General features: G+C 33.1%; 1 protein-coding gene and 1 pseudogene across 1 annotated transcript; one reads left to right on the top strand and one right to left on the bottom strand.

Annotated features, from left to right (window-relative positions):
- LOC139875150 (NAD-dependent protein deacylase SRT2-like) overlaps positions 1–19,299 on the top strand; it is an 81,012-nt pseudogene that overhangs the window by 36,710 nt on the left and 25,003 nt on the right.
- Positions 5,645–7,191, bottom strand: LOC139877185 (F-box/FBD/LRR-repeat protein At1g13570-like). Its single transcript, XM_071864597.1, has 3 exons — positions 6,349–7,191; positions 6,052–6,225; positions 5,645–5,944 (listed from the first exon to the last, which is right to left on the bottom strand). Exons 1-3 carry the CDS (start codon positions 7,189–7,191, stop codon positions 5,645–5,647), a joined length of 1,317 nt encoding a protein of 438 aa, XP_071720698.1.

Raw genomic sequence — 19,299 nt, 5'->3', positions numbered from 1 at the left:
CGCAAGGCTTGGAGAGGTCTGTTGTACCCGAATACCATTTGAATGTGAGTTCAATTTGCTGTTGTTGTTGCTGCAGATATTACCACGACTGCTAAACACTGGATCACTCGGTGTTCCTGTTTTTTAAGACTTCAAACAAGACTAACTGTTTGTTGTGTGGTTAGAGCCTAAGATTAATCGATTCCCGTGATGTTGACTTCGCCAACTACTTTTAATGGGTTAATGCAAATATTGAGATTTTTTATTAGCATGATGTTATGGTACAAGCTATGTGTTCACATGTTTATGTTTTTGCTCTTTTTTGATGATACTGATAAATGTGTGTAGTAAAGTTATTTTCCATTCACAGTAAATATGTAAAGATATATTTGTGTTTGTATAAGCACTATATGGAAATGTAATATGTATATTGTATTCAACCAAATCAATGTATGAAATATATCTTTCTTGGATGTTTGTTGCTAAAGTATCATGCAGTGTTTGTTTGATATCATTCTCTTGATCTCAAATTCACCAACCATTTATTTTGTGGACCTGTCTCCATAATAAGAACATATGAAGTATATGTTTCAAACATTCTTGCAAGTAGTTACATACACAGCTCTCAAAATATAAAAAGAGAAAAAGCTGTTAATGAACTATATCATGCAAGGAGTGTTTGTTCTCATTTTGTATCAAATCAAACTGACTAGCAAGCTGTTTAGACGCATAAAGGATAAACCAATCAGGTTTAACATTATATAGTATATACAGAGAACATAACATAAGCGATGGTCAACGATAACTAGTATAGTAGTATGCATATAAAATGCAATGTAATATAAACTTAACAGATTGTGGTTAAGAATCCAAGTAGAAAAGCTCTGCTTTTGAGGAAGCTCGTGGGTACTGCATGACATCCTTAGCGAAGTTGTACTTTTCAAGAGCATCAACGGTTACATTGGGTCGAATTGATACTTTTTCAAGAATGAGTGAATGATAAAGTAAAAGCTTTATAAAGAGCAACACAGGTCTTGATCTTTCTACATGCATGATATTTATAGTTTTCAATTGGTTCAATTTCTGGTCCAAACAGTCAGAAGCTTCCAAATAAGTTGATGCTGGTTTCACATCTAGTTGCTCGTTTTGAAGACCCTGGAAAATACATTAAAAGTGAGATTGTATATTAAAACACCTACCTTAAATTACTATATAAGCACACACAACACAAAAACACAAGTGAAAACGTTTGGCACTCTTTACCTCATTATCGAAATCAAGTCGTTCTAAGTTAGGCGAGTTACGAAGCATACATAAAACACCTTGAAGTTGATTTAAATCACTAAATTTAACGTTGTGTAAGCTGAGATACTCTAAACAAATAGCCGGGTGTGGAAGCCACTTGGGAATCTTTTCTGCAATACAAAACTATGAGGGTGAAAGTGAGATTTTAAGTTACCAAAGAAGATATGGAAGACGATATGAAAAAATATATGAGAACTAACTATACGCCGGAGTGGAATGGAAAAGTTCACTTGCTCAAAGGCAATATGATGAAGAACAAAAATTAAATATTAGAATTAAAAATTCAAATCATACCTGGAGAAAATACCCGTCGATAATTAAATCCCCAAGACATGGCATATTACTTAACAAGCTAGCCAGATTAACTCTTTCAACTCCTTGAATGAGTTTACCTATAGCTATAAAAACCACACCAAGACATTTACTATGCAATAACTGATGCAAAGTTGCATCAGGGCAATCTAAGACCACTAACCAAAACAACTTTGTAGACTTGATCTTGAAATTGTAAACATTGGTGCATGCAACCAGTTTCAACATCTTAAGTTGTGGTAAGTTCATGATAGCTCCATGCAAGTTAGTCCCAAATTCAATATTCCTAAGACATAGATTTTCGAGATAGAGAAATCCTTGAAAATCGAGTGGTGGCTTAATCATACAGTTTTCAAGTTCTAGCATTCTCAATTCTAAACAACGAAAAAAATAACATGGAAGTTGATAACGTTGGTTTAAAATAGTAAGGACGAGTTGCCTAATAACACCGGCTTTTGACAAGGATAAAATCCACTGATCGACTTCTTGGAAGCTATCAAGAGTCATGTTTGGTATGTGGAGATGTAACTTTAAGATAGGACCCTTGATAAAGTTAAAGATTTGGTTTGAGATGGTAAAAAACCCATAATGACCAAAAGCTTCATTTTTGGAAAACTTTTCTGAGAAATGTTTATCAAGAACCACCGAGCTCATTTTGGTCCATTTGTACCTCCAACTTTTTGATAAAACGTGTGTCCTCACAGCATCTTGAACCGGGAGCTTCTCGAAAATCAAGTCAATCAAATTCTCTGGCAAGCAACTGATTTTATCCACTTCAGTATTGTTAAAACGTGTGTCCTCAATATTGTTACCTGTCATTACATTCAAGAAAACGCAGAATGATTTATTCAAAAGGAAAACAAGTTGACATATAGCTAATACTCTTAATTTATGTGTTATTGTAAATGAACTTTTCAATAACACGACACCTGACAAAAACAATATTTTTTCTGCTATAATTATTATTGATGGTTAAAAGCATTTTTCTTAACTTTCTTATTAGTATGGCCCATTTTGCATCAATCATCAAAATTGAACATTCTCCTTGCAACATACAATGGAATGTTAGTCAAAATATAAGCAATCAAAAATATGGAAGGAAAATGTAGAGATATCAACACACATCTCAAAGATAGAAAACGTGGCAACTGCAGAAATAAACGGAGGGCATCAAGACTTAGAAAGTTGAGTATTTGAGCAAGAAGGTTTCTAAGGTTGTTAAGGGTAAGAAATAAACAAAGTGCACATTTTAAATGGTTGTAATAATGTCCATCGTAAAGCAACATTACTATCGAAAAGCAAGCTGCGGGCCAAACAAACTTAAAACTAAGTAGAGAGTGAAAATGGGGAATTAATAACAACAACATCTACTTATACCTACAGAGTTATAACTTATAACTAGCGCCAACGATTAATTTTTACTGTCTTATCAGTTCTTCAATAAAAAAATAAGAAAAAAAAAACTGGTTCTATCTCTATCTTTTATCATTTTTCAACGCATTACATTTTCGCTTTCACTATGTCACATCTTTTATTCCTGGACCAGTTTAATTGATGCAAATATCATTATATACAAACCTGCTGCTTTACTTTAAGGCTTGTAACAATTTCGGTTACTTGAATATTTTTTGAATAAATCTCTAACATATAGCAAAAATAATTAATCGAATTGTTAAACCAGGATTTACGAATTCAACTGGAATAAAGAATGTGTGAATTACATAATAAAATTAAAGAAGATAAAAAGTCGATTAAAAAATTACAACATGAATCAATTCATTTCAAACATAACTACGTTTATATGAAAGAATCATACCAAATTATGAGGTAGAAATTAACTCACAGGTATTCGGAATTATAGTTTAGCTCCCAAATTGCAGTGCCTTCGAGTTTAAGTTCTTCAGAGTTTTTAGGGTTTAGGTCGCTGTAGTTTCTGATAAGTTAAAGTAAACACCCCTCAACTTCTCAACTTTTTTTTTCTTTCTTTTGTATGCTTCAAAACCAAAAGTTTTTATTGCAGAATAGGTCCCTTGTTCAATTTCAATTAGATTTTTTTTTGAACGGCGGTCCCTTGTTCAATTTCAATTAGATTAATAAAATATTCTTTATTTAAATTTGAGTTTTAGGTATTCCTTCTATTGAAATCGATGAAAGATGCTCAAAAAGTTAAAATGTAATAAAGTTCAGGAAGCTTGATAAATCTATTGCATGCCTGAATGAACTAGTATTGCTGGATATGACCATTTGTGTAAACGTAGGAGAATTTTCACACTTACATGTGTCCCTAGTATATCTTAGAGGGTGTTTGGGGTTACATTTTGTTTGTGATTTTTTGATTAATCACAATTACAAAACGCAAATAATTTATTTTCAGTGTTTGGCAGTTAACATTTGAAAATTGATTAATTGCGATTTAATGGGTTAAAAACGCGATATTGAAATAGTGACATGGGAGGTACTGCACCAAAAACATGATTCTTATCTCGAGTAAAAATTACCGAATAGTCCTCTAAATATTTATGAAGCTTCCGTGGTATTTCACTAAAATTTACCTACTCCACCTCCATCTCACTCAGAGGCGGATCTAAAGTGTTAAGGAGGGGGGCGGCCGCCCCCGATGGATTTCGAAATTTTAGTGCAAATTTTTTCAGTTTTTCGATTTTGCCCCGGTGAAATTTTTTTTGCCCCAAACCCTTCATATTTTGCTCCAAAACCTCCATATTTTGCCCCAAAACCTTCGTATTTTTCCCAAAAACCTTCAAATTTTGCTCAAAAAACTCTATATTTTTGCCAAAAAAAATTCCCTACGTTTTAAAAAAAAATTCGCCTCCGGTGAAAATTTTTCCTGAATCCACCACTGATCTCACTATTTAATTTATTTTCCATTTTACGTTTTTTTATATCTTAATGTGGATAACACGTATATCTCTTATACTTAATAAGAAATCTTTTATGATGCTATCTTTTTTCAAAAAAACCCACTTGTCAAAATACTAGCCTTTAGATGGGAATATTATCTTTTAATCCAAGCCATTAAAAATGCTTATGACATCATTTAGGGAAACCAACAGCAGTTATAGTTTTTAATTCCCTTCATGCCCATTGTTTAAATAATTATTTACTTAGTTTACTTAAATTTAGTAAAAAAGCTGGATAAACTGATACTAAGAGAGGTATGTTGTACCCGAATCACTTACAGAGCTCAAACACTATCTAGACTAAGAGAGGTCTGTTCGCTATTATTGCAGATATTACCACGGCTGCTCAACACTGGATCGCTCAGTATTCCTGTATTTTAAGACGTCAAAAAACAAGACTATACGTGCTAATTGGTTATTGTGCAGTTGGAACCTAAAATTTATCAATCTGTAATGCCTGACTTCATCAACTTATTTTAATGGGTTACTGCATGACGTTATGGTACTTAATTCACATGCTCTTGTGTTTGACCTTTAGTCATTTTGTGATCTGAAACCGATCGTTTTGGTTCTTGTTTGTTGAAACTGATATATGAACGTGGTGAAGTTATTTTCTATTAACGGTAAATATGCAGAGATAGATTTGTGTTTGTCTCAGCACTATCTGGAAATGTAATATGTATATTCTATTCAAACAAATCAATGTATGAAATAGTAGTTTCATAGATACTATTCACTAAAGTATCATATCATGCAATGTTTGTTTCATATCATTCTCGTGATCTTAAATTCGCCATCCATTTATTTTTGAGGACCTGTCTCCATAAGTATTTGCAAGTAGGTTGATTAGTTACATACAGCTTTCAAAATATAAAAAGAGAAAGAGCTATTGATGAGCTATCATGCAAGGAGCTTTTGATCTCATTTTGTTTCAAATCAAACTGAGTACCAAGATGTTCGAACGCTTAGAGCATAAACCAATCATGTTACTGGTTTCATCAAACATTATTTACAGATCAGTAGAGTTGTGCATAGGTCCCACAGCATACATAGCATGGAAGATAGCTAACGGTAACTAGTATGCATATAAATTGCAATGTAATTTAAAGTCATTAATAGATAGATTGTAGTTACGGATCCAAGTAGTGAAGCTCTGCTTTCGAGGAAGCTCGTGGAAGCCGCATAACATCCTTAGCGAAGTTGTACTTTTCCTGAGCATCAGCAGTTACACGGGGTTGAATTGATATCTTTTCAAGAGTGGGAGAATGTTCAAGTAAAAGCTTTATAAAGAGTAACAAGGGACTTGAACTTTCTACATGGATTATTTCTATAGTTTTCAATCGGTTCATTGTCTGGTCCAAACAGTCAGACGCTTCCAAATAAGTTAATGCTGGTTTCACATCCAAATCCAAATGCACGTTCCAAAGACCCTAGAAATACATTAAAAGTGAGACTAGCGGTGCATTAAAAAAAAAAACTACCTTAAGTTACTATATAAGCACACACAACACAGAAAACACAAGAGAAAACATTTTACACTCTTTACCTGATTATTCACATTGAGTTGTCCCAAGTTAGGTGAGTTCCGAAGCATACATAAAACACCTTGAAGTTGATACAAATCACCAAATTTGAAGTTACGTAAGCTGAGAGTCTTTAAACTATTAGCCGGGTGGGGAAGCCACTTAGGAATATTTTCAGCAATAGAAAACTGTGAGGGTGAAAGTGAGATTTTAAGTTACCAAAGATGATATGAAAGAAATGTTCTGTTGCTCAAGCGCAGATACGATAAAGAACAAAGATCAAATATTAGAATTTAAAATTCAAATCATACCTCGAGAAAATACCCATCGATAAGAAACAACACAAGACATGGCATATTACTTAACAAGGTGGCCAAATTAATTCTTTCAACTCCTTGAATGGGTAGTATGAAACCTATACCAACCGCACTAAGACATTTACTATGTAATAACTGAAGCAAAGTTGCATCAGGACAATATAGGACCGTTAACTTATATAAACTTGTAGACTTGATCTTGAAATTGTAAACATTGGTGCATGCAGACAGTTTCAACACCTTAAGTTGTGGTAAGTTGAGGATAGTTCCATGCAAGTTAGCCCCAAATTGAATATTCCTAAGCACAAGATCTTTGAGATAGAGAAATCCTTGAAAATCGAGTGGTGGCTTAATAATACAGTTTTCAAGTTCTAGCTTTCTCAATTCTAAACAACGAAATAAATAACATGGAAGTTGATAACGTTGGTTTAAATTAGTAAGGATGAGTTCCCTAATAACACCGTCTCTTGACAAGGATAAAATCCACTGATCGACTTCTTGGAAACTATCAAGAGAAATGTTTGGTATGTGGAGATGTAACTTTAAGAGAGGACCCTTGAGAAAGTTAAAGATTTGGTTTGAGATCGTAATAAACCCATTATGACCAAAAGCTTCATTTTTGGCAAACTTTTCAGAGAAATGTTTATCAAGAACCAGCGAACTCAGTGTGGTCCATTTGTACCTCCAACTTTTTGATAAAACGTGTGTCCTTACATCATCTTGAACGGGGAGCTTCTCTAAAATCGAGTCTATCAAGTTCTCTGGCAAGTAACTGATTCTATCCAGTTCAGTACAAGTTACAAACCTCCTCTTAGTATTAAAATTATTACCTGTCATTTAATTTAAGAAAACCAAGACTAGGTTATTTAATAGAAAACAAAATACATGAAACTAGGAAAACTTATATATAGGGTTGTATAGTGATGCAACAGACATTGGAATGATGCCGAATGCATACTAAGTGGTAGAACTTAGTAGCTACCAATACAAGTGTACTTAACCATCTGATGGTCACAATAAAAGCATGAAATATTGAAAGGGAAAATAGAGATAGCAACACACAACTCAAAGATAGAAACCAAGGCGACTGTAGAAATAAACAACGTGGGCATCAAAATTAAAAAAAGCTGAGTAGTAAGACAAGAAGGTTCAAAAGGTTATTAAGGGTATGAATGAGAGATACGAGATCTTAAAATTAAAAAAAGTTGAGTAGTCAGAGTGAACATGTGAAATTTAAGCTGATCAATAAAATGAACATTTTACTTATACCTACAGAGTTATAAGTAGGGCCAACATTTAATTTTCAAAGTATTATCAGTTCTTCCTTTAAAAAGGCTGATTCTACCTCTCTTAATCTTTTATAAATTTTCAACAAATCAGGGTTTCGCTTTCACTATCTTGCATCTTTTAATCAGTATAGAAAAAAAAAAAAAACTTGTAAACATTGTATAATTATGCGAAAACCTAAAGTAATCCATTCATACTTGCTGCTTTATTTTTAGGGCTTCTAACATATATCTAGGTTAAATTCCGGTCACTTGAATATGTTTCGAATAAACCGCTAACTAAGTTATAACACTGATAATCAATCGAATTGTAAACCGGAATCTACGAGTTCAACTGGATAAATAATGTATGTATTATTATAGAATTAAATTAAAGAATGTAAAAAGTCGAATAAGAAATTACAACATGAATCAAGTTTTTTCAAACATAAGTACGTCTATATGAAAGAATCAAACAAATTATGAGGTAGAAATTATATTACCGATATTAAGAATTACAGATGAATCCATAGGAGTACCGATTGGAGTTTATCGTCCAAATTGTAGTGCCTTTTCGTTGTAAGTTTTTCAGAGTTCAAGGTTTTAAGGGTTTATGTCAAGGTAGTTTAATAAGTTAATCATCCCTCAACTTTTGTTTTATGTGTATTTTCCAAAACCAACTTTCTTTGCAGAATAGGTCCCTTGTTCAATTAAAATTTTTAAAATTACTAAAATACTCTACTTAAATTTTATTTAATATTTTTTTTCCTTCAGTTGGAAAAAATCAAGATCGCATACCAAGATGCTCAAATGTGATGGATTTTTTTTACCTTGTGCGGATTTTATGTTAGGGTCTTTGTTGTAATTAAGTCAAATTTTTAATCAATACGTGGTTACTACTATCCTTTTTACGAAACTTTGTAATTGAAAGGTTTGTTTTCAAACCTATGGGCTACGAATTCATCACTACTCTATGCATAACGTTTGTAAGCAATGTTACATGGTCAACCAAGATGCGCAGCTAGAGTTTTGAGTTTTGAACCTGAGAGTTCTTGTGGGGATATCAAGACACGTATTACTATGTCATCTTAGATCCATGTGATGTGAGTCATTATGTGATTTTGAGGATTCAAATTCTGGAACACTACTAAATATTTTTAGAGCGGTTATGTTCAATCACTAATGTGTTTTTAATTAAATATTGCTTTCTAGTTTAAATGTTTATTGTAATTTTATAGGTTTAAGGCTCTAGCAACATCAGTTCAAACACACCATTAACATCACCATTAACATTATTTAAACTATTCAAGAAATTGTTCAACTGTAATATGGAAGAAGACTTTTGAAGTAGTCTTTGTAATTGAACATTCGAATAAGTCCACATAATAGTTTAGTCCAACTGCACTATATTAAATGAAATGTATCTACTGTCAAAATTTTCACCACAAGATTTATTATTAGATTCATTAAAAGACAGAAAAGTGATCCCCGATGCAGATCCACCAACCGCTAAAGATGTCAATCTTTTGTATCAATTTTTCGATAGAAGGTATGTCCTGATGCAGTCATATTTGGTGGTGTTATTGAACGTTTATGCTGATCTACATTGTATGAAATGGTTTGTTCGTTACATTGTGCAGTAATAAGGTTGTGGTTTTGACTGGAGCTGGGATAAGCACAGAATGTGGTATTCCCGATTATAGAAGGTATTCATGATTGTTATGTTTTCCGTTCTGCGTTCTGTAGATGTGACAGTTTAGATCAATTTATTTGTAACTGAATCAATTTAGGTTACATTATATCTCTCAACGGGGGCAGAAGGTAACATAGCAAGTACTATCTTAATAGAGAATGGATCAAATGAGTTGAAAGACACCCAACCTATATATTCGGTCCATAAAAACCACCTAAATCACTTTAATCAAAAAATATTACTAGTTTATTATCAAAGTCATATATTTTGGATATGATATCCTGGTTATTTACATGAAAATTTGGACATAAAGTCTTTCAGGTCAACGCAACCTCACACGTACGCGTACCTAAGTTACCCACCATTTACCTACCCTGCCCATTTTACCTCCTAATAGTCTGGTTTCATAAAGGGAGTAAGGGGCATATCCTGTTTAGTAGTTGTCACCTGCTGATAATCTGCATGTCTAATTATATATTCCGTAATCATATTTGATGAGCTAGTTATTCACTTATTTGTACAAAAGTTTGGACAAAAAAGTGTTCCAGGGTAGTGCAACCTTGTACATACTTGATCAGCAACCCACCAACTACCTAACCTTCCCATTTTAACCACCTGATATTCTGGTTTATAAAGGGACATATTCTGTTTAGTGGTTGTTACCTGCTGGTAATCTGTTTGTGTTTACTCATTATATGTATCCCTGTTAGTAACATCATTCATCTTTCCTGTCTAATATCATAATTGGTGCAAAAGCCCGGATGGAGCTTACAGTACTGGTTTCAAGCCAATCACTCATCAGGTAAATTCAATACATTACATTCAGTTGATACTATCTGCATTTTTCTATTTGAGGGATCCTGATTTGTACTTCTTTTTTATATTTTTTATGGGTGTATGATAATGCTAAAAACGAACATATATTTCATAGCATTATTCCTCAAGAAATACAAGCTTTTAGTTGCAATTGTTCTATTTACAAGTGATATTCGTTTAAATAATAAAAGGTGAAGACAAAAGACAGATTCGACGAATTGAAGACGCAAACGACCAAAAAGCTCAAAAGTACAAAAGACAATCAAAGAAGTTCCAATTATTGATAAGAAACGTCTCGAAATTACAAGATTACAAGATTCAAAACGCAAAGTACAAGATATTAAATTGTACGCAAGGACGTTCGAAAATCCGGAACCGGGACCAGAGTCAACTCTCAACGCTCGACGCAACGGACTAAAAATTACAAGGTAACTATGCACATAAATATAATATAATATTTAAATAATTCTTATAATTATTTATATATTATATAAATAAATAAAAACCGTCGGCAAGAGAGACTCCAAAATGGGTGAGCTGTAATTTCAAACTCCGCGACTCGCGGAGTTTGAAGGCCAAAAGGGCCGCGAGTCGCGGAGCCCCAAGTTTTGAAACTCCCTATAAAGCAAACCGAATTCTGATCATTTTCATCATCTTTTTTTCCTTCTTCTCTCAATATATACGAAATATATATATATAATTTATATTTTAATTTTAATTTTAATTTTAAATCCTAATAATAAGGGTATGTTAGCGAATGTTGTAAGGGTGTAAGTCGAAATTCTGTCCATGTAACGCTACGCTATTTTTAATCATTGTAAGTTATGTTCAACCATTTTATATTAATGTCTCGTAGCTAAGTTATTATTATGCTTATTTAATCCGAAGTAATCATGATGTTGGGCTAATTACTAAAATTGGGTAATTGGGCTTTGTACCATAATTGGGGTTTGGACAAAAGAACGACACTTGTGGAAATTAGACTATGGGCTATTAATGGGTTTTATATTAACTAAACAATACCTTGTTAATTTAATATACAAACTTATAATCTGACGTATTTATATATAACCACATACGCTTGACTGGGTACGGTGGGCGGGATATCTATAAATACCAATAATTATTCATTTTACCGGATACGGAACTGGATTAATAGTTAATAGACTTGTTGAAACAGGGGTGAATTACATTCAAGGGTAATTGGTGTAATTGTTAACAAAGTAGTAAAACCTTGGTTTACACGCAGTCGATAACCTGGTGTATTTATTAAACAAAGTATTAAAACCTTGTTACAATTCGAATCCCCAATTAGTTGGAATATTTGACTTCGGGAATAAGAATAATTTGACGAAGGCTTTCGCTCTTTATATTTATGACTGATGGACTATTATGGACAAATCCGTATGGACATATTAAATAATCTAGGACAAAGGACAATTAACCCATGGGCATAAAACTAAAATCAACACGTCAAACATCATGATTACGGAAGTTTAAATAAGCATAATTCTTTTATTTCATATTTAATTTCCTTTATTTTATATTTAATTGCACTTCTAATTATCGCATTTTTATTGTTATTTTATTTAATTGCACTTTTAATTATCGTACTTTTTAATTATCGCAAGTTTATTTTATCGCATTTTTATTAATCGCAATTTCATTATCATTATTTACTTTACGCTTTAATTTAAGTCTTGTATTTATTTTTAATATTTTACATTTGGTTTTAACTGCGACTAAAGTTTTAAAATCGACAAACCGGTCATTAAACGGTAAAAACCCCCCTTTATAATAATAATATTACTTATATATATATTTGTATTTTTATAAAAGTAAACTAATATAGCGTTAAGCTTTGTTTAAAAAGATTTCCTGTGGAACGAACCAGACTTACTAAAAACTACACTACTGTACGATTAGGTACACTGCCTATAAGTGTTGTAGCAAGGTTTAAGTATATCCATTCTATAAATAAATAAATATCTTGTGTAAAAATGTATCGTATTTAATAGTATTTCCTAGTAAAAATATAAGCTATTTTATATATACCTCGCACGACATCAAGTATTTTTGGCGCCGCTGCCGGGGAATCTCTTAAACGCCGGAAGCGCAACGCTAATATAAAAAAAAAAGATTTTTAGTTTACTTTTATTAAATTTCGTTTTTATAAAAATACGTTTTAAATATTCAAAAATATAAAAAGAAAAACAAAAATATAAGTATTTTTAAGATTTTGTTAAATATTTAAGTTTTATAAAGTTTCTTTAGTTTGTAAAAATATAAGTTTTATTTAAATTATATAAATATTTTAATTAGATAATATAAACAGAAAATATAAAAAAAGAAAAAAAAAAGAGAAAACGCGTCGAATTTTAAATAACCTGTCAGTTGAAATTTGGAACCCCGCGACTCGCGGGGTTTGATGCTTTGAATACCGCAAGTCGCGGAGTAATTCTGACACGCGACAGAACCCTAATTCTGCATTAATTACGGGTAATTAATTATTATTATTATTATTATTTAACCCTAATTATTATTATTATTATAATTAGTTTTATTTTAAGTTTTAATTTTTATTTAATTTGTTTTATTTAGTTAAATTAGTTTAATTAAATTGTAAAATTAATAGGTTTAATAAATAAATAATATTTTTATAAAAATTTTAATTTTTACAACTTTTTGTATATTTTTATATTTTGTCCCTTTTTAATTGTTTTAGCGTAATATTTGTATTTTTCGCTCATATTTAGTTTTAAACTTAGTTTTTGCCATAGTTATTTTTACTTCTAGATTTTTAGGCTTTGCCGTAGAATTCCTTAAGTGCTTTTTCTTTAGACTAAGATTTAGGTGCTTTAGAATTTTGAGACGCCTTTTTAAGTTTTAGTTTCTTTTTAAGTTATTTCCATTTGGGATTTAGTTTTTCCTGTAAGCTTTAATATTTTTAGACGACTTTTACCTATGTATCAATTATCATTCCAATTAGTAATCTCAATTTGCGATTATAATTTTAAGTTAGTTGTAGTAATAAGGTTAGGTTAGTCAATTGTTTTTAAGTTTTATAAGTTTCTTTTATTTTTCCGTCTCCTTTTATTTTTCAACCATTTTTCTTTTTCGATCTTTTTCCGACGAACTCTTTTTCTTTCTTATTTCTCGCTATTCTAGTTTTTAGGACATATATTTTTATTCTACTTCTTATCTAAATTTCTTAAAATTACGAAAATTTATTTTAAGTAGTTAAATTAATAGACATCAAAATTTTCTGGTTCGTAGTAATAGTTGGATTTGTACGTGGACCGGGTTATTGGAGCCAAACAGTCCTCAATTATATTGAGACCAAACGAATCCTGCCCCTCTGCTGCATCTTTTGGCTATTCAAAACGTGGGCAAAATCAGAAAAGTCTATTGATTGGATAACTTATTATAATTTTTCTTTCCTTTTAAAAACTAATAGGATATTCAGTGAATGCACCGAGCAAGACGTTCACCACCTTTTGTACGTTCACCACCTGTAACTAGATCAAGACATTTAGCAAATATTACCGCCGTTGATTTCTCTTTAGAATCGTCATCCAGTCGACCAAGTACTCCAGTTCAAATTTCCGATAATCCATTTTTTGAACCCGACCTCACAATTGAGAATCCGGAGAATATTCAGGAACGATTCGTAGATCCTGAACCACTAAACTTTCCTCCGGAACCACCAATCATTCAAACAGAGATTATTGAGGAACGAACCATTAAATCAGAATCCTTTAGTGATTCCGATTCAACAAATTCAATTATGGAGAATCTGGAACCTTTAAGTATGGAAGACCGAATGAGAGCTAAACGCACTGGCCAAGGTCACGTAATTACTCATCCAGACATTAATGCGCCAGATTATGAAATCAAAGGACAAATTCTACACATGGTGACTAATCAATGCCAATTTAGTGGTGCCCCGAAGGAAGATCCAAATGAACATTTACGTACCTTTAATAGGATCTGCACACTATTTAAAATAAGAGAAGTGGAGGATGAACAGATATATCTCATGTTATTTCCCTGGACTTTAAAGGGAGAAGCCAAAGATTGGTTGGAATCGTTACCTGAAGGGGCGATTGATACATGGGATGTTTTAGTTGAAAAATTTCTTAAACAATTTTTCCGGCATCTAAAGCCGTAAGACTTCAAGCAGAAATTGTTACGTTTACACAGAAGCCGAATGAAACTCTATATGAGGCATGGACAAGATATGGAAAGTTATTAAGAGGATGTCCGCAACATGGTTTAGACACCTGTCAAATAGTACAAATATTCTACCAAGGATGCGACATCACTACAAGGAAAGACATAGATATAGCAGCTGGTGGTTCTATTATGAAGAAAACCGAAATTGATGCTTACAAAATTATTGATAACACTGCTTCCCACTCACATGAGTGGCACCAAGAAAAAGATATCGTTAGATCATCTAAAGCAGCTAGAACCGATTCTAGCCATGACTTAGATTCCATTTCCGCAAAGATAGATGCTGTCGAGAGACGAATGGAAAAGATGACTAAAGATATTCACTCAATACGAATTAGTTGTGAGCAGTGTGGAGGACCACATTTGACAAAAGATTGTCTCAGTATTGAATTAACAATGGAACAAAGAGAGAATATTTCATACATAAACCAAAGGCCTGGAAATAATTATCAGAATAATTATCAACCGCCAAGAACAATTTACAATCAAAACCAGAACTATAACCGAAATATTCCATACAACAACCAACAAGGTCCTAGCAATCAACAAGTATCCAATAATACTTACAATCAGCAAAGACCTAATTTTCAAAACAAACCACCACAACAAACCGACGATAAAAAGCCGAATTTAGAAGATATGATGACAAAGCTAGTTGAAACTCAAACGCAGTTTTTCACATCTCAGAAACAAACCAATGAACAAAATGCTCAAGCATTTAGAAATCAACAAGCTTCTATTCAAAATCTGGAACAAGAAGTAAGTAACCTAGCAAGGTTAATAGGTGAAAGAAAACCGGGAAGTCTACCTAGTGATACAAATACTAACCCCCGGAATGAAACAGCTAAAGCCATTACCACAAGAAGTGGTACAACACTTAAACCACCTGAAATACCTGTAACTTCTGATGAAGCTATTCCTACTCCACAAGAACCACAACCTGAACAAGATAAGGAAAAAGAACCGGTAGTTGAAAAGGTTAATGAAGATAACACAGTTAAGGCTAAACCTTATGTTAAACCATACCAACCACCACTTCCTTACCGAGTAAAATGAAGAAAGAGAAACTTGAAGCCGAGCAATCCAAATTCTTGGATATGTTTAAACAGATAAATGTAAATCTTCCTTTCATTGATGTGATTTCAGGAATGCCTAGATATGCTAAATTCTTGAAAGATCTAATCTCAAATAGAAAGAAAATGGAAGAACTCTCGGCTGTTACTATGAATGCTAATTGTTCAGCAGTGCTGTTGAATAAGATACCAGAAAAATTATCTGATCCAGGAAGTTTCACAATTCCATGTTTTCTGGGTAGTCTTAGTTCAATAGAAGCATTGGCAGACTTAGGTGCTAGTATAAATCTAATGCCGTATTCACTATACGCTAAACTAGACCTTGGAGAATTGAAACCAACCAGAATAAGCATACATCTAGCCGATAGATCAATAAAATATCCTAGAGGGATAATGGAGAACATGCTAGTTAAAGTTGGTACTTTAGTATTTCCAGTAGATTTTGTTGTTCTGGACATGGAAGAAGATTCTCAAGTTCCTCTCATATTAGGAAGACCATTCTTAAACACGGCTAAAGCAATGATAGACGTGTTCGGTAAGAAATTGACCCTAAGTATAGAGGATGAGAGTGTTACCTTTTCAGTTGATAGAGCAATGCAACAACCATAATCTGCAGATGATACATGTTATTATATTCAAACTATAGATGCACATGCAGAATTATTAGAAGAATTTCCAGAATTACAAGGAACAGGAGAATGTTCTTTAGGAGAAGGTAATGAACCAATTGATGAAGCTGAAATGTTAGCTACACTTATAGCTAATGGATATGAACCAACAACAAAAGAAATTCGAATGCTAAAAGAAGAAGACAGATATCGATACAAATCATCGATAGAAGAACCTCCGAAATTAGAATTAAAGCCACTTCTAAATCATTTGGAATACGCTTATTTACATGGTGAATCTGAATTACCTGTAATAATATCGTCTTCTCTTACTGAAAATGAGAAATCACAACTCATTTCTGTGTTGAAAGCTCATAAACCAGCCATTGCATGGAAGATTCATGATATTAAAGGAATAAGTCCTTCGTATTGCACACATAAAATCCTTATGGAAGAAGGTCATAAAACGTATGTGCAACGCCAACGAAGACTAAATCCTAATATGCAAGATGTAGTTAAGAAAGAGATTATTAAACTGCTAGATGCAGGTTTAATTTATCCAATTTCTGATAGTCCATGGGTAAGCCCAGTTCAATGCGTGCCTAAGAAGGGTGGCATGACTGTCATTACAAATGAGAAAAATGAGCTTATTCCTACTAGGACTGTAACAGGATGGCGTGTGTGTATTGATTATAGAAAATTAAATGACGCCAACAGAAAAGATCACTTTCCCTTACCTTTCATTGATCAAATGTTGGAAAGATTAGCCGGAAATAGTTACTATTGTTTTCTAGATGGATTTTCCGAATATTTTCAAATTCCAATAGCACCCGAGGATCAAGAGAAAACCACATTCACGTGCCCTTATGGTACTTTTGCTTACAAACGCATGCCATTTGGACTTTGCAACGCCCCTGCAACCTTTCAAAGGTGTATGATGGCGATTTTTCATGACATGATAGAAGAATGCATGGAAGTTTTCATGGATGACTTTTCAGTCTTCGGTGATACATTTGAAACATGTCTAGCTAATCTTGAACAAATGCTTATTAGATGCGAAAAATCAAATCTAGTACTTAATTGGGAGAAATGCCATTTCATGGTTAAAGAAGGCATCGTTCTTGGACATAAAATTTCAAAAGAAGGAATTGAAGTGGATAGAGCTAAAGTAGATGTAATTGCTAAACTTCCACATCCCACCAATGTTAGAGGAGTTAGGAGTTTTCTAGGGCATGCCGGTTTTTACCGACGTTTCATAAAAGATTTTTCTAAAATTGCCACTCCTATGAATAAACTCCTAGAAAAGGATGCTCCATTCATCTTTTCAGATGAGTGTATCAAATCTTTTAATATTCTTAAAGAGAAACTCATTAATGCGCCGATCATGATAACACCAAATTGGAATCTACCATTTGAACTAATGTGCGATGCAAGTGATTTTGCAATGGGAGCCGTTTTAGGACAAAGGATTGAAAACGATTTCAACCTATATATTATGCTAGTAAGACGTTACAAGGAGCACAAATGAACTATACAACTACTGAAAAAGAACTCCTTGCTATTGTCTTTGCTTTTGACAAATTTCGATCATATCTCGTTCTTGCAAAAACGGTGGTCTATACCGACCATTCTGCTCTTAGATACCTATTTTCAAAACAAGATGCTAAACCAAGATTAATCCGTTGGATCTTACTCTTACAAGAGTTTGATATTGAAATCCGAGATAAAAGAGGAGCAGAAAATCTCGCCGCTGATCATCTTTCTCGTCTTGAAAATCCCGAATTAGAAGTTCTAAATGAATCGGCCATACAAGACAACTTTCCTGATGAATATCTATTGAAGATAGATTATAATGAAATTCCATGGTTTGCAGACTATGCAAACTACTTAGTGTGTAGATTCCTTGAAAAAGGATTATCGTACCAAAAACGAAAGAAATTTTTTAGTGATATAAAACACTATTTCTGGGAAGATCCACATTTGTTTAAAAGTTGTCCCAATGGAATAATACGCATATGTGTATTCGGAGATGAAGCTAGTAAAATCTTAAACCATTGTCACACAGGACCAATAGGAGGGCATTATGGGCCTCAACTCACAGCAAGAAAAGTTTATGATGCTGGATTCTATTGGCCTACAATTTACAAAGACGCACACCTTCTTTGCAAATCCTGTGATGCTTGTCAAAGGGCCGGAAAAATAAGTCAACGTGATGAAATGCCACAAAATGTCATTCAAGTATGTGAAGTATTTGACATTTGGGGTATTGACTTTATGGGTCCATTTCCAAAATCTCATAATAATTTATACATTCTCGTAGCCATTGATTATGTATCTAAATGGGCGGAAGCACAAGCTCTCCCAACTAACGATGCACGAGTTGTAGTCAACTTTTTAAAACGTCTTTTTGCAAGGTTTGGAACACCGAAAGCTTTAATAAGTGATCGGGGTACTCATTTCTGTAATAATCAACTTGAGAAAGTTCTTAAAAGATATGGAGTAACTCATAAAATCTCCACCGCATATCATCCACAAACAAGTGGACAAGTTGAAAATACCAACCGAGCTTTAAAACGTATTCTAGAGAAAACCGTAGGATCAAATCCGAAGGAATGGTCCATTAAATTGGAGGATGCACTCTGGGCTTTTAGAGCAGCCTACAAAACTCCAATTGGAACCACACCTTTTAGACTTGTTTATGGAAAAGCATGTCATCTTCCAGTAGAAATTGAACACAAAGCATTTTGGGCTTTGAAGACATGTAATCTTGATTTACATGAAGCCGGACGTCTACGATTAAGTCAACTAAACGAATTAGAAGAATTAAGACATGAAGCATACGAGAATTCGTTAATCTATAAAGAAAGAAAGAAGAAATGGCATGATAAAAGAATCAGAAGTTCAAAAGAATTTAAGGAAGGAGACAGAGTTCTTCTTTTTAATTCACGATTCAAGCTATTTCCTGGAAAATTGAAATCAAGATGGTCTGGACCATTCATAGTTAAAAGAGTTTTTCCATACGGAATGATAGAATTAATAAATTCAAATGGGATTGAATTTAAAGTTAATGGTCACAGAGTTAAACATTACATACATGGTCCGATGGAAGTTGACAACGAAGTTAATCACAATTTCGACACCACAACTAACTAAGTGTGGGGAGAATCAAGGGGTTTATGTATTTCTGTTAGAGTTAGATTGTCTGTTTTCGTGTAGTTCTCGAAAATGGAACCCGAATGGTCTTTCCCTAGCAG

This window comes from Rutidosis leptorrhynchoides, chromosome 11 (genome assembly GCF_046630445.1).
Source record: "Rutidosis leptorrhynchoides isolate AG116_Rl617_1_P2 chromosome 11, CSIRO_AGI_Rlap_v1, whole genome shotgun sequence".
Classification (NCBI taxonomy): Eukaryota; Viridiplantae; Streptophyta; class Magnoliopsida; order Asterales; family Asteraceae; genus Rutidosis; species Rutidosis leptorrhynchoides.
The sequence above is the reverse complement of the archived record's forward strand: the minus strand, read 5'-3'. Positions and strand labels throughout refer to the sequence as shown.